The 16,605-nt window shown below is 43.9% G+C and overlaps 1 protein-coding gene across 1 annotated transcript; it reads left to right on the top strand.

Moving 5' to 3' along the window:
* Window positions 1-293: 293 nt before the first annotated feature.
* MPC2 (mitochondrial pyruvate carrier 2) lies at window positions 294-15,637 on the top strand. The gene is made up of 5 exons (XM_019525721.1): window positions 294-490; window positions 7,557-7,597; window positions 10,971-11,055; window positions 13,792-13,903; window positions 15,382-15,637. Exons 1-5 carry the CDS (start codon window positions 385-387, stop codon window positions 15,437-15,439), a joined length of 402 nt encoding a protein of 133 aa, XP_019381266.1. The 5' UTR covers window positions 294-384; the 3' UTR covers window positions 15,440-15,637.
* Window positions 15,638-16,605: the final 968 nt, after the last annotated feature.

The following is a 16,605-nucleotide window of genomic DNA, read 5'->3' as shown; positions in this document are numbered from 1 at the left end:
CCCGCCCTCCAGAGGCGCGGGACCAGTGGGCCATATTTCGTTTGGGCAGGTCTATAGTGAAGCAGCGCCGCGCCCATATTTGTCTCGGGAAGGGGCAGAAGGCGGCCGCTGACCTAAGCAAAGATGGCCGAAAGCTTGGCCTCCGGGAGTGACGTCACCTCTCTCCACGAGCGGGGCGGGGCCGCGCTCCACCCATGGCAACGGGCTACCCGCTGAGCCCCGCCCCCAGTTGTCGTCGCGGGCCAATGAGCGGCGCGATCCTCTGGCCTCGCCCCCTCTCGCGAGAGTGGGGAGCTGAGCCTCTTCCTGCAGGCGCCGGCAGAAGGGCGGCGGGTCGTACTGGTAGCTGCTGTTACCGGCTCCGCTCCGCTCCCCGGTTCGGTGATGGCGGCAGCCGCGGCAGGGCTTCGCGCCTCTTACCACCGCCTGCTCGACCGAATCGAGCTTAAGCTGCCGCCGCGGCTGCGACCCCTCTACAACCACCCCGCAGGTACCGGCCGAGCTGGGGTCACGGTTAGAGTTAGGGTCAAGGGCACGGTCGCAGCTAGGGAGGCGCCGTGACCTTTACCTGGTTCCACCCCCAGGTTGCTCTTGGGATTGCTCGAGAGGCCCCCGGGGGCCCCAGCCTGGGATGATGCTGCTCAAGGCCGGAGTTGCGCTCAACAGGCCCTGTGGGTCCCCTCCCACCCCGCTGCTCTCTGAGTGTGTGACCTGCTGCCAAGGGGGCACTGACCCGGGAATGGAGGGAACTGTGGGCTGGGCTGGTGCCAAGTCACCTCCCCCTGCGTGTGCGGGGTGTGATGCTGGCACCGGTTTGGGACTGGGGACCTGGAGAGAAATGTGTCAGTGGGGCCGGAGGGGAGAGTTGGGGTGGGAGAGAACATCCCAAGGCACTGAGATGAGGACAGTGGTATCGATGATCTGAATGAAACTGTCACCTGCAGCTTCTCAGCCTCTGCTTGCCCGAGACAAAATCCCTCGGCCAGAGTTGCCGCTTCGTCATAGGTCTCCATGCCATGGTCCTGCTCACAGCTCTGAATCTCCTGGGGTGCTTTGCCAGCAGCGGAGCAGCAGCTGGTTACTTCATGCTAGGCTGGGTAGACGCACGCCAGTGATTCTCGAGCAGGAGCTGGAGGACATGGCACCCTATGGTGCCTTGTGGCCCTTTCAAGGGCAGCGCACAGTAGTGCCGCAGTAAGACCTGTCGATAGTCACAATAGAAACCTGGAGGTTTCCTATAAGAAGCAACTGAGCTTAAAACATTCTGGCCCATTGCGGCCTTCCTGAGTTCTTTGCTCTGTTGTTTTCTCATTGTCAAAAACAAAACAGTGGGAAATGTAAGTTGGCATATGCCAAGGGGCGCCTCCAGTCAGCTGAGAGTGCCTGGGGTCTGAAAAGATTGAGGACCTGCTGGCTTATGCTTTGGGATCTTCCTATGAGCAGTTTATGAAGCTGATGCTGCTGTGATTAAAGGGCCTCTAAAGAGACAGCAAAAGAGTGTGGCTTTTCTTGAAATAAAACTTCTGCCCTCACCTGCTCTGTATTTACTTACTCCTGCAAACACTGCTTTGTGTTGGTAGTTGGAAGGGGGTTGGTTGGAAAGATTACCAGGCCAAACTCTGGTCAGTTATTTCTTGATAGACTTTGCTGCTTATCTTTAGCTGGCAAAACAAAGTGACGGTATCTTGTCTTCATGCAAATGCTGATGCATGGCCTGTGTTTTACTACGGTTGTGTGCCTTTGGTATGTATCTATATGGCTGGTACCTTACCATTCCGTTTGATTTTAGACTCTCCTGCCACTGCTAACTGGCGGGGAATTTGACAGTTCAGTCCACCGTCCTGTGTGGTGCCTTCTGTGGGTGGAGGAGAGAATGGGAGGCCTTGAGAGAAGAGTATGCCAGAAAATACCAGTGGAGCTTTTAGCGTAAGAGGAATCGTGCTCACCCACCACTGACGTGGCAAATTCTGCTCTCATGTGCCTGTGTTAAAGGGCAGAAGTTGGCCAAAAATTTCAAGCTATACATATTCAAAGTGGACGTTCTTACTCCTGTGGCCAAAATTGACAATCACAAGGGAAACTTCATCACAGTAAAAACATTTGGAAAACACAGATAGTATTTCCAGCCTAAAATCTGGTAAAGCAACAGATTCCACAGGCATTTGGATAGCTTGCTTGATGAAAAGTTAATATTTCATGGACTGCTGTTGCTGCCCTTTTCTTTGGATATGTACATGTCCTTGACTCTTCCTCTACTTGGCATGTGCTGTCCGGTGCACTTTGATGATATAGTGATGGAACCAGGTGACTGATTAGCTTCCAATAAAGACTGGCTGAATTTGAAGCAGTTTCTTTTTTACAGTGATTTTAGTTACACAGTGCAAAATGTGACTTTTACCAACTTAAGTGTAATTAAATCTGATCCAAAATCACTGGTGAAGCCGTAGATGGAGTACTGCATCCAGTTTTGGACCCCACACTTCAAGAGGGATGAGGATAACCTTGAGAGGGTTCAGAGGAGGGCTACTCATATGGTTGAGGGGCTGCAGGTAAGACCCTATGAAGACAGACTGAGGGATCTGAATCTCTTCAGCCTCTGCAAGGGAAGGCTGAGAGGTGATGTTGTGGCTGCCTACAAACTCATTGCGGGGGGCCAGCAGGGAACAGGGGACACTGTTTACCAGGGTGCCCCTCAGGGTTACCAGGAATAATGGCCACAAACTAAAGGAGAACAGATTTAGATTGGACATAAGGAAGAAATTCTTTATGGTGAGGGTTGCCAAAATATGGAATGGTTTTCCAAGGGAGGTGGTGCTTTCCCCTACCCTGGAGGTGTTCAAGAGGAGATTAGACAGGCATCTGTCTGGGGTTACCAGACCCCAGCGCTCTTTCCTGCCTGGAGCAGGGGGTCGGACCTGAGGATCTACTATGTCGCTTCCTACTCTAGGAATCTATGAAAATCAGTGCCAGTATAATGCATTGGTTTCATTTGACCAGTTTGAACAATTAAACTGATCAAACTTTCCTGTTTAGATGGGCTCTAAGTGTTCAGTGCCTTTGCAGTAAAAGTGTCCAAAACTGAATGCCTCACTGCACTTACCTAAAGTGCAGCTATTTCTGTCTGTTTGCTTTTCATAGATGGGAAACATTACAGTGGCCACAGAGACTAGCACATTTGTTCCTCCTTCATCTGAACTGGAGTACTGTGTTACAAACAGGAGGCAATGTTTCACTACTGAGGTTTGAATATCATCTGTGGGCTAAGCTAGGGCCACTTCAGGGCAATGAACAGTACCTGAAGTAACAAAGTATTGTAGTGATTTGTCTCTCTTTGCACAAATAAATCCCAGGTTTTGTCCTTATTGACAGCTTCAGTTTTCATACCCATTTGATCATTTTACTGGACGCCTGTTCTTTGGATAGGCCTCTCATCTTCAGAACTCTTGGGCACATTTTGCTAGGACAAAAGCCATCCCATATGGAAACAATTAAAAAGCTTTTAATCCCTCCTGGTGAAGTCTGGTTTTATGACCTCACCTAATAACAAGGACATTCCTTCTAGATTATAAGTCACATGCATCTGCCTAACAAATATCCCTTTACTTTCAGCTGGTAGAAACCTTCCATTCGAATACTGATCCCAGTTTTCAAAAAACCTTCTGTTCTGTTAGTCTTTCAGCAACAAAGGTTGCCCAAGGACAATGACAATGACAATGTCTGACCAAATGAGAGGTAACCAGCTGACTCCCCCACATGGATTGGCTGCCAGCTGGTGGAAAGCTGCTGCTAGCAATAGAGAGACAGAATTTGGCTTGTGCTCCTTTCCTATTGTTCACTATGTTCAAAGCTGCCTTAATCATGGATAGCTATTTCTTTTTCAGAAGAACTTCACAAATGAAGTCAAGTCCACTGGGTCCAAATTAGACAAAGCCTTATTGGCCAACTTTTAGAAGCGAGTCATTTTGTCTCGGAATACTCTGGGATATTATTATACATCTGGATGAAGTCCATTCAGTCCATTTAGTTAATATGCTCTTGTAAACTCATCCAGTGGCTTTCATTTTTCTTCTCTTTAGAGGAACTGGATGTATTTCATTTTGATTAGCTGGTAATTTATTTCATTTTTTCCATAATTTCTTCTCTTCTAAACAGCCTTGCAAGCCACTTCCTCCCTTCGTTGTCACCCACTACCATATCCGTCTTAAAACTCCATGCATTTAGGAGAGCAGTCAAAAGATACTCCAAAACTCATGACTTTAAAAACTACAACCTAGCTTTTCTGAAGCCTTTTCTTCAAGTGTGTGTACTGGTTTATTGGATTGCTAGCTGATAGGGTGCCCTTGTTTAAGAGGGGAAGGCATTTAGAGGAAGTTGTACAGAAAAGGGGTGTTTACACTATGCATGTTTTTAAGTTTGCAAGTACAGTCAATTGCTAAACAACTTGAACAGACAACTTCCTGGGGGCTGGAATATAACATCACTCTGCCTAGCACGAGGGGTGACAAAGAGCCCTGTCATAATCTTGAAGAACTAAGCATGTTTAGAACTGGTGATTGGAAAGATGCCCCAGATGTGCTCAGACTTGCAAGAGGAAAACTTCTGAGTGGAGGGCCCTTGATGCAGCAGATGCTGCCTTCTGTCTTTTGGATCGTGGCGGAGTTCTTCTTGGGTCCTCCTGCTAGTCACTGTTGCAAGACCTACAAGTCCAGTCTGAGGAGCATTCATAGCCCTAACTTAAAGCTTTAAATAATAAGAATGTGATTTGCAGGTGGTGTAGCTCCTCAACTCCAGGGTTACACCCAGCTCCAAAATAAATACTGCTCCAGTCTCTTTTACAGGGCTTATCCAGGCATCCTCCCCAGTAAGATCCAGATGCAGAGAAAGAAAGGACATCCAGTTTTGTGGCTGATGCTGCCACCAACTGTAAACTGTGGAAGTGGAAGAGACTAAAAGATTGAGAGAAGGGAAAAAGCTTACAAGAGTAAGAACATAGATGATGGTTCTTTCAACCCTGGGCAGGGAAACAATTTAGTAACTTCTTAGCAGTAGTGTTCAAACCTGATTTGGCAGAGAAGCATAAGGCCCAAGTAAAAAAGGCTTTCTCTTGGCACTGTGCGATATAATGAGAAGCTACACTTGGGAAACTTTCTTTTGGTATGGTAAAAAACACACTTGATACATTATATTGTTTTTTATTGTGCATGGTGTGGTCATGAGTGCTTTTAATCTTTAACTATTTGGGGAGGTGGAGGGTGTAATGAAGTTTGCAGTTTAGAAAAAAAAATGTAGAAGTTCAAACAGGCAGTGCAGTGCCTGTTGTAAAACTGGGTCTGCAGATCTAGTAGTGTATTAAGCAGAGACCTTGTCAGGAACATTGTCAGGCCAAATGCTGCAACTGGCAGTTTTCATACAGTACAGAACCTGTATTTTAGTTTTCATACTTGCCAAAGAACTGCCTCGTAATGAATCTTTATGGATAGTACTGCTACAGTACGCTACCGCTATTCATGATAAAATGGTATTTTTACTAGAGTGTAAGCTTAAAGTAAATCAAACTTAGGGCATGAGTCTCAAATACACCAGAAGACAAAATACTTGAACTACTTGAGCCAAAATACTTAGGTTATCTCTGATCCTTCTGGACTCAAGGTGGTCATAGGTGCTTGATACTACAGGAATTTTTTCTATTTAAGTCACTGACACTTGCTCTGGTTCTGCTGCTGTACCTTGCTAGGCATGTCTTTCTGTGCTTTCCAGCTAGAACACACACATTTAAAAACACAGGTTGCCTGTTCCAAGTTCTGCTAGAATGGTCACAAAACTACAGTGTTTCTCTTTAGAAGGAATTGTATAAGAGCGGAAAGAGGTCTCTCTAAGAAGGAAATTAAGTTGCCATTTTTGTGCCGTACTTCCAGATACTTTGTAGAAGAATGGAACGGATGTTTGTTGACCATAATTTCATAATATCGCATGTTGATTACAAAAGGAAAAATCTAAGAAAGACCTGTTACACAAGTCAGCAAAATAAAACTCCCTTAAGGAGAGTATGTTATATATTGTAAGCAAAGTACTGCCCAGTGGGAGATGGATCAGATATCTATCACTAAGATGATGATAGCTGTCTAAATTCTAGATCTCCAAGTTCCTGGGACTTTTTTTCCTATTTGTTCTTTAGTAAAAAGCTAACTTTAAATTCTGTAAGTCTAGAGAGAATGTTTCCTAGAATTTAGTATTGGCAATGTCAGGAACAGAGGCATTTGATAGCATCATGAGATTCAGCTGTACGAACTCTACCACAGTCTAATAACATTAGTGAACACTTCTAGTTTCCAAGATGTGTTTGATAATAATGTGGATACAATAAATGAACCCCTAAATGTACCTTGTGTACCTGTGCTTTAGAGAATTTGCAGATCAGATGACAAGCTGAATGGGACGGAGGCTTTAACCTGTTACAACACTGCAGTATTGCCAAATTGACTCAGCTCTTGGGAATGGATTATTCTTTACATTTTCAGTTTGTTTCCTACTCTGCCAGTTTGCTTAACAGCACTGGACTTTGTACTGTATGGGAAGAATAGTGTGTTGCAAACTTGCACTAACTATTGAGACCCTCAATGGACCATAAACATGCTTGACAAGCAAGCTACCAACTCAGGCACCTAACTTCTGCCGCTTGTGTTAATAAGAATACAAAAACAGAGGCATTTTTCACCCCATGTCTGATTTTTTTTTTTTTTTTTTTTTTTTTTTTTTTTGGGGTGGGGGGGAAATATATGAAAAAAAAAAAAAAAAACAAAAGGGGGGGAAAAAAACCCCTTTTTTTTTTTTTTTTTGGGGTGGGGGGGAAATATATGAAAAAAAAAAAAAAAAACAAAAGGGGGGGAAAAAAACCCCTTTTTTTTTTTTTTTTTTTTGGAAGTTGGGGGGGATACTGTACTCCCAGTCAGAGACCCTAAGCAGGTCTGAACCTACCATGTTTTGAATGAGACAGACTCAAGGTCATAGTTTTCCTTCTTTTCCAGATTATGAATGGTAGCTCTGCTGGGCGAAGTCCAACATGAATAATCACCATGGCCTCCCTGAATTCTACTTGCATTTTTAATTGTAGCCTTTTTCTTCACTTGCTAACAAACTACAGCAAATCTCCTTGAAGCTTAGGTGGGTGGACAGTAGTTATTGCCTCATTAGTACTGTCCTAAGGACAAAAGGCAATTGAATGTACTGGCTAGATCAAGTCTTTTGATGGCAAAACTTGCTGTAAGAGTGGATCTATGAGTAATGCAGGCTTCTAAGTGCTGCTAGCCAGGAATCTACTTTTTGCTTGCTTATTATAGCTGTTCCTTCACCTAATGTTAGATTAAGACAGGTTCCATGGATTGTGAGGTTAGAGACTCATCTTTGTAATAAAGTGTTTTTATTTTATATACAATGTGTAAACCATGCTGGATGCAAGGCATGGTACAATTTGCAGAAATTGTTAAAATATGATAATACAGATATGTGTAAGGGCGTAACAAACTCTACAGTTGCTTAAGTATTTCACTCTTTTGCAGGTCCCAAGACAGTGTTTTTCTGGGCACCTGTTATGAAATGGGTAAGTATGGAATAGCAATGCATGTGGCTGGTACACATACCTTTTCTGCAGGTCTGAGAGTTACCTTCTCCAACCCAAAAGGAATATGCCCTAGTCCTGTTCAGTGCCTGTGCTCTAGGTTATTCAGGTTAGATTTGTTGTTAAGTTGTTTAGATGTGAAGAAGCACACTGTGAGTGCAGCTCTGGGAGTGGGGCAGGAGGGGTTGTAGGTGCAGTGTACTGAAGCTAATACTGTTGTGAAAGCAACTTACCCTTCACTAACCTCCTGGGAGTTGAGCATTTCCCTTGATGCTTCTGTTGTGAAATAGAATCCTGCCCATGGTCTGGATAAGGCAGGTCCAATACAGACTTTCTCTCTGAAACACAGTATCTTAACAAGCCAACAATATTTTCTCCTGCAAGTCGATCGTCTTGAGACAGCTTGAACAGATCTGCAGATAGGGAGGGCTGTGAGGTTATTTTGAACAAGTGGTGTCTCCACCCTATTGAAGGGTAGTGTAGAATAGAGTTTGACTTGATAGGCTGTTCATGCCAAGAGGTATTTACGCTTCTTCAGTTACCTTAGATGTGTTACCTGTGCAGTGTGTTAAGCAAACCTTGCACTAATATTGTAACTGTCAAAAAAGCTTAAAACAACTCAGTTAAATGGCATTCATAGTTCATGTCCCGATTTGTAGTTCTGCTGTTCTAAAATGTAGTGGTTTGAATCCATAAGGCAAGTCCACTCTCAGGGTCTCTGGCTGCATATACACACATTCAAATAACTTGGGGGAATTCTCCCAGGTTTGTTCTGGTAAAGAAATGTATCCAGAGCCACATGTACAGACATTGAAATGCTGAGCCCCTGAAGAGTGGAGAGTTTGCAGTGCTGATGACACTGTTCAGCCTGGGGCAGGGGGTTGCCGCTGCTAACACTGCCTGACACTGTTCCTTAGTCTCCCTGGTAACAGATCTGGTTGGCTGACGCAGACTTGCCCGTGGTCAGCCTGTTTCCCTGCAGCAAAATGTGGAGATTGTGAAGGGGGCATATTCTCTCTGCTGAAGGATCAGACTCCAGCAAGGGACAAAGTCTTCCTGGGAGGGAGGGGGGAAATGCTGGAAGACTGTTTTCTCTTCTGAGACAAACTACAGCATATATAGGCAATTCTCATGGGAATGATTTAACCCTGGTTGTTCCCAAGTTATTTTTCTCTTGGAGCAGCCATTTTCACTATGGAACAAAAGGTCTGAACACCTGTACACTTGCATTTTCTCCTGGGAGAGCAGCAACTCTTCCAGGAGAAACTGAATGTCTGTATGAGGCCATTGTCTCAGACCCTGGACCTAAGCCATGTTAGTGCTTTTGGTCCAATGTTGCCATTGGCACAGTATCAAAAATATGAGCCAGCTAGTATTTGTGGAACACTGTCATGAAAATATTTACCAGCTTTCGTGTATCAGATGATATGACAGGCAAATTACTCTCCCTGCCACCTCCAATCCATGGCTTCAGGCAGACTCTCCTGTCCACTGCTTCTCTACCAGTCAGGCTCTGTATGAATATTGTGTGTAGATTATGGAGGCATAGAAAGCAGTCTACTGGATTCGTACTGGAGTATCATTCTGATAACACAAAAGTGATAAAATAACTCTCACCTTCCATAATGGTGAGGAGCTTGCTGTGTTAATCTGTATTAAGCCATGTGAACTACATTCATGATGCAGTGAGGATACACTCCCAAGCCTCAATCAATCAAACTAAAGGACTCCTTATTTGTACTAGTAGTTTTCAAGCTAAGTTGCTCTGTAGCAGCCAGTAGACTACAAGTGACTACTAAGGAAGCTTCTTTCCAACAGAGGGCAGATATTCTGCCTTGATGGTCACTTGTATATTTCCGACCTGTTCTTCTAAAACTCTGCAGTGCTATAATAAAGAAATTACTTTATCCCAAGAGTGGGAATATAGTATTTGTAATGACAGGTCACTTCTGTGGCTGATCGTGTCTCATTCTCAGTGTTCAGCACTGGTTGCTGGATAACCATTATCAAACACTTGGGGAGAGTAATCATGTTCCTTCCTGCTAACAGCTGGTCTATGCTGTAAAGCTTGAGTGTCTGTCCATTATATTACCCAGTTTTGTAACGGTGGATGTCATTTATCCACATAAATATCTCTTTAGTCTTTCAATTTTGCTGAGTATCTGGCCTTTTCTTGTGGTAATGAGTTCAACCAGTTGCCTTTCATAAATGCTACAAGTAGGAAATGGGTTGAAATTGAAAGCCAAGTTTTAAGTGACATCCCTTTTATCTAAAAAACTAGACAACTAGGAACACTCAAATGACTTTTACAAGTCTCTCATGTTGCCTTTCTCTAAACAATCTGATCTTCTGTTTCGTCCAGTGGAAGTCTCTTCGTGCCTATAACTTGAATAGCCTCTTCTTACACACTGTGACACCAGAACTGAGAGCAGTTTTGGGTTGTCTCTGACCCTAGATTTAATACAATAACAAACCTTTATTTTCTATCTTTTTGTTTTATCTTAACATTGTTTTGTCTGGCCTTTCTTGTCCACTTCGTCTTTACCCAAAACTCTCATCAGTCAGGAAGGCAAGATCCAGGACTATTTTTCCTGTAGAAGTCCAATAAAATTAAAGTGCTGCAATGCCTGTAAGTATTAGTGTTCTTTATGCTGTCCATACAGAATGGTCTCTCCTGTTGCTTCAGTGTCTGGGTGTCATAATAGTAAGCTCTTTGCATCTAATGTACATATCCAAATTCAAAATGTTTGGAAAACACTTCTCATGTGTCTGGATTTTGAAAGCTTGAGTGTTAAAATTGAGTTTTCTGTAGGAACATGTTTGCAGGGAAACTAAATCTCAAGTGAAGTAATCTGGGGTAGCTGCTGTCTCTTGAAGCAGGGCTTGGCATGGTCTTACAGTGGTGGGGGGGGGGGTCACTAACAGAGCCTGGCTTTAAGTGCAGGCCACTTCCAACCCATCCTGCTCTACCACTGTTGAAATGTTGCAGAAGCTCCCTGGCTCAGTGGGATGGATAAAATGGCTCTGGATGTGGCCTGTGAGCTCTAGGCTGCTGGCTCCTATTCTAAAGAATTTTTCTGTTGGGATACACTGGCACTGTTCTGTATCTGTTGCCTCTCCTCTCCACAACCCCCACCCCCATGAAATGACCATTTAGGCAATCACAAATGGACAGCTCGGGGTATGACATCTCTCTCCTGCCCACCTTCTTTTAATAACACAACTAACTTGTATTAGGAAGTGTGCAGGTACAGCACCTAGTGCCAGGGGCCTCTGAGTCAGACTGTCAGAAGCATGCACAAGAGTGAGCATAAATTCCCAGCTCAGCGAAGCTTGTTTTATCTCATTTTTACAGGGTTTGGTATGTGCTGGAATGGCAGATATGACGAGACCAGCAGAAAAACTGAGCACAGCACAGTCTGCAGTGTTGATGGCTACAGGTAAAAACGTTCTGTTACCACACACCTCTTAGTGCCTAAAAAGCATTTTAACAATTCTTCATCTTATCCATTTAAAAAAAATAATCGGTGGCCTCAATTAAATAGTAAATTGACTGTCTAGGAAGATAATCATAGTAGTATAAGATGCAAAGTTTTTTAACTTATACCTGCTATTAAAATACCTCCCTCTCTCTAGAAGCCCAGGTATTTTCTATTAACATTACTTGGTAGAGCAGAGTGTTAAAAAATTCAGCCTGCAGAGCCACATCATCTAGCCCCCAGTGCTTCCCATAGGTCTTGGAGTAACCCAAAGGCAGCACGTGGGGCTGGCTGAATGGCCCCATGTGTTACACATGGTGCCTGCTCCAGCTCAGATCCTGGAGCAGCAAAATAGCTGCTGCATGTAACATAAACTGATGGTAGTGGCACCAGGCCCATGCAGCCTTGGAGAAGAACCAGGCCTTGGGCAGTGTCCACTTTGGCCTCTCCAGGATACATGCTGGATCTGGAATGCAGGGCCAGTCTGTGCAACCTGCAAACCAGTACTGCACCACTCCACCAGGAAAATTTGCAAATATTGGTCATGATGGCAAGGAGAATCTGCAAATATTTTGAGGGCTTGTCCGTGAAGGAAGTTAAAGTAATACCAGTCGCAGCAAAGTTTCTCATAGGGGTTCAAGTACCCTTTGGTGTGCACAGAACTTCTAAAGAGTATATAAGAGGAAGGAATGGGAAAGAGAAGGAAGAAAAAGAAACATATCCATAAACGACAGTGTAGGAGTAATGACGGTATTAGTCTTATTTACACAGAATCATGGGTGCACGCTAGTGTACAACTTAAGGGGTTTCAGACAAATAACTTTTGGTTTCATTTGTGTAACTATAGAAGCCATTTTATCAAGGAAAAAAAAACAACTACTCTTATTTTAGTATAAGTATCCACATAAAGTCACAAGGTTGGAAGAGACTTTTAAGGATCATCTGGTCCTTAACCTGCAGTTGTACCAATTGAAAATTACTTCTACTAATTTGTTCTGGGGCTGTCAGTTAACTTACACGATTAATGTGATAACAAAATAACATGTTAATTTTTTTTAATCATTCATATCATTTTGACCAGGGGAGTGGACCAGCTAGAACCCATACACACAGCCCTGACCATGGCCCACCCAGTGCCTGCTCCAGACTCACCTGTCCATGCTAAGCAGCAGCGGCAGTGACCTGGTAAAAGCTGCTACTCAGCATAGGGGAAAAGCGGCCCCTTTTCCTCACTGCTGCCAGGCCATTCTTGCTGCAGCATCCCAGAGTCCACACCCAGGTTGCCCTGCAGCTTCTCTCTGCTGCTGTCACTGCTCCCTCTGGGCTGCCCAGCAGGGCAGCAGTGGCAATGCAGAGGAGCCGCAGGGCAGCCCAGGCGTGGGCTCCAGGTAGCTGCAGCATGAAGGGCCTGGCAGTGGTGAAGGGGAGGAGCTGCTTTTCCTCTGCACTGAGCAGCAGCTTCTGCCTGGCTGCTACCAGTGCTTAGCATGGACAGGTGAGTTTGGAGCAGTGCGGGGTGGGGCGGACCAGAGTTGGAGCTGTTTACATGGGTTCCAGCTGGTCTGCTTTTGCCAGGGCGAGTCTGGAGAGGGCGTGGGATGACCCAGGGTTGAAGCTGGAGCTGTGCACTGTTGGTGGTGGTGGGGAGGAGCCAGTGCACATAGACTGGGCTGTTGGGTGGGGGGTGTTGACAATTGTTTAACTGCTATTAAAATTGCAATTAATTGAGACTATTTTTTTAATGTCACAATTAATTGGGTTTTTTTTAATAGTTTCAGTCCTAGTTTGTTAATATAGGCTGTTTCTTCTCTTTCCAGGAAACTCAGTATAATGCAGCACTGACACAGCTCTAGACAGGGACCTAACAAAATCGTGGTGGAAGTGCACTGCCCAGTAGCTCCTTTTAATCTTGCTTGTTTTGCCAAGGGGTCCCCTGCCCTTGGCTTGGTGGAGGGTTCCGGCAGCCCCACCACTTACTGCTGATAAACTGGGAGGCAAAAACTACAGTTTTAAATATGCCATGGATTCATAGATTGTAAGGCTGGAAGGGACCTCAGAATATCATTGGGTCCAGTCCCCTGTACCAGGTAGGAAAGACGGGTGGGGTCAGGTGACCCTAGCAAAGTGACTGTCCAGTCTCCTCTTGAAGATTTCTAGGGTAGGTGATTGTACCACCTCTGGAGGGAACTTATTCCAGAGTCTGGACACTGAGTAAGTTTTTCCTGATGTTGAGCCTGAAACAGTCTTCCAGGACTTTGTGGCCATTACTCCTGGTTTTCTGCAAGGGTGCCCTGGTGAACAGTTGTTCACCAAGCCCTTGATGTATGCCTCTGATGTAGTGGTAAGCTGCTACCAAGTCCCCTCTCAGTCTTCTCTTCTTCAGGCTGAACAGTCCCAGGTCCCTCAGCCTTTCCTTGTACGGCTTGTTGGGAGCAGGGGGCACGGCAGCATGGGTGGGTCTGCCTCCAGCCGGCTGGATGAGAGCAAGTGCCGGATTGGTGTCTTCAAATGTTCAGTCTATTTTATTTAAGTTTTATAAATATGTAACTTATTCAATAAAATACAAAAAGTAAAATCTACCTGTTTGTTTTTTGTTATTTGAAATTCATCAGTCATTCTTGACAGGCAATTTCCTAGTGTATATATACATATTTTGTTTGTTTGAATATTGAGAATAATTCTGCTGTTGTTTTACAGGCCTTATTTGGTCAAGGTACTCTCTAGTCATCATACCTAAAAACTGGGGCCTGTTTACTGTGAATTTCTTTGTTGGCTGTGCTGGTGGTTCCCAGCTCTTTCGAATATGGAGGTATGTACTAGAAAGTAACAGGAGGATTCTCATTACTAAAATAAAGCTGTTTTAGGTGGCTTCTGCACTTCCAGTGTTCATCACTGAGGGGGTTATGAGCAGGGAGGAAGGCACTTTAATTAGTGCTAATTAAAGCATCCAGTGTCAGATGCATCAGTGTCCCTGTGCTGAAAAATGGCAGTGGGGCACTTTTGAACTAAAGCTTCTCAACCAAACTTTAAAGCACCCTGCTGCCATTTTTCAGTATGGGGACACTGATGCACGCGACACTGGAATCTGCTGGAGTGCAGCAATTGCCATGCTTCAGCATATGCTATCAAGACTGCTTCAACTCTCTGTAATTACAGCATGTTAGAGCAGCCTCCCTGCATGTGTATAGGAGCCTTTATTAGGCACATCTACACAAGATGCTAGAAGTTCAATAGAATAACTATACTGCGCATTAGCACATCATGGCAAAAGCCATGCCAATGCACAGTAGAACTAGTTTATTATGCATTATCATCTAAAAGATGTGCGTTGCTGCTACTGCACAGTAGTGCTGATTTATGGCACATCTAAGTTGGTACCTGTTATTACAGGTACCAAACTTAATGCACTGTAATTATGGCACATTAATGCACATGTTGATGTACCCTGTTTCTGGTATTTTAATCAGGCTTAAAGAAATTACTTGTGTAAGTGAAAACTTTTGCAAAACATAATTATTCACTTGCTTTTTGGCCAGTTTTTTTCAGCAAGTTGACTAAGATTGTAGATCAATTTAAAGTACAATTAAAAGAAATTCAGGAATGCTGACAACTTGAAAGTTTAGTTGCTATCCAAGCTTTGAACTATCATCCTGGGTGTATCCTTGTAAATCTATGCCTGATTCCAAAGGACTGTAGTGATTAATGACATCATTAAGGGCCGGTGGCTGGGACCAAACTCCTTTTTCCCCTACTGCCAATTACCCACTTCAGTAGACTTTGAACTGCTGTCCCTTAAATTCTGGTTGGTTCTTTGTTGAGCATGATCAGTGAAAAGATCTCCAGGAGTTTCTCTGCTTTAAAAGTCACACCAGTTCTGTAAATTGCTACTGCAGTGATGAGCTAGAACAAACCCAGAAGCTGCCACTTCATTGAGGAGTCCAATGTTTGCTCAGCTGCTTGGGAGCCTTTGTTAGTAATTTTGAGGCAAGGATTTTTAGGGTAACTTTATCCCACCCGTGCAGTTGGTCTAATAAAGTTAAACAAGCTGTTGGATGCAAGCCACCAGATGAAAAATGCCTAGCATTTGACAGTTAGTTTACTGAATATCCTTACCCACCCTAGGAGGTAGTGGGATCATGTGGTTTATAAAAGTTAAACAATGTGAACTGCAAGCAGTACGGTTACTGTTTGAGAGAGTAACATTATGATGAAGATGTTCCAAAGACAACATGTTTTCAAACTCTGCTTCAGTTTACTATATGCTGACTTTCCTTATGTTTTCTACAGGTATAATCAGGAACTAAAGGCAAAGGAACAAGAACAGCAGCATCAGAAAGAAGCTTAACCCTACTGACTGAATCTAGCCATACACACACTTTCCAGTGGGACCCAGCTTGACTGGTTTTAATCTTTTTGTCTGTCAAGAGAAAACAACCTTTCTAAATGTCTAGAGAACAAACATTTCTATCACTGGAGATAATATGCAGTGCCTCTACATATTTACATAAAATATAACATTTAAATTATAGCTGATGTAACCAACTCTGTCGTGAGTGAGTATGCTTTGTATTTTGCCTTTTGCCTTTTGGAAGAAACTGGTTCTTCAATGATTGGTGGCTAAGCAAATTGTCAGGACCAGTTCTGGCATCCATTGAAATCTGACTGCTGGCAAGGTGACACCCCTGCACAAATTAAAACAAGATCTTGAAAATCTAAGAATAGTCATTCAAAATTAGATGCACTGTGTAGCAGGTGCAAGTCTTACCTCCCAACTGTCATAGGGCATTAGACCAGCACTCTTGCTTTCAAGACCATGATTCCTGTGTGTCCTCCCCCACCTTCTACAACTGCGGTTTGATTCTTTCCATTGCCCCATTCTGCATCTCTTCTGACATGTTTTTGTGCAAGATGCATGGAGCCTCCTTTTCTGCTTTTGACAATCAGTTTCCATTTGCAGTCTCAGTTGGTTAGTGCCCAATGCTGTCCAATTTTTTTTATGTTTCAAAGTAATTTTTGAGCATTTAACTGGTCAAGAGGCCATTCACTTTATAGGAGTGGAGAGAGGCTGGCAGAAGCCTTTCCAATTGCTATCATTGTAATTTCTTGTATCCTCAAAAATAAGGCGCATTTATTAGTAAGACAGTTGCACAGCTCCTCCCCCCAATCCCAAAACATTCAGATAGGATCTAGAAAATGTGCCTAATGCAAGATAAACCCTCACTTATGAGGAGCTTGCAGCCAAGAAAGAACTCACTAGGAAGCACAGGAGTTTTAAGAATGTCACCTTCCTCTTGTGGAAGGAAGTAGTGAAGGTAGTAGTCATGCATGTCTACATAGACCAGGTGAACTGCTGCATCATTACTCTGTTAAATTATATGAAAGTCAAAACCAGAATCCTGAGTTCCTGCTTTAACCATTACCTGCTCGTTCCTCAATACAGCATCCTTAGCAATTCAAAAAGCAGTGTACTAACCTTGCCCACCTACCAGAAAGTCAGCCTTTCCCTGAATT

This window comes from Gavialis gangeticus, unplaced genomic scaffold, assembly GCF_001723915.1.
Source record: "Gavialis gangeticus isolate Ggan-Ray unplaced genomic scaffold, GavGan_comp1, whole genome shotgun sequence".
Taxonomy (NCBI): Eukaryota; Metazoa; Chordata; order Crocodylia; family Gavialidae; genus Gavialis; species Gavialis gangeticus.
Note: the sequence above shows the minus strand (reverse complement) of the source record. Positions and strands in the feature narration are given on the sequence as shown.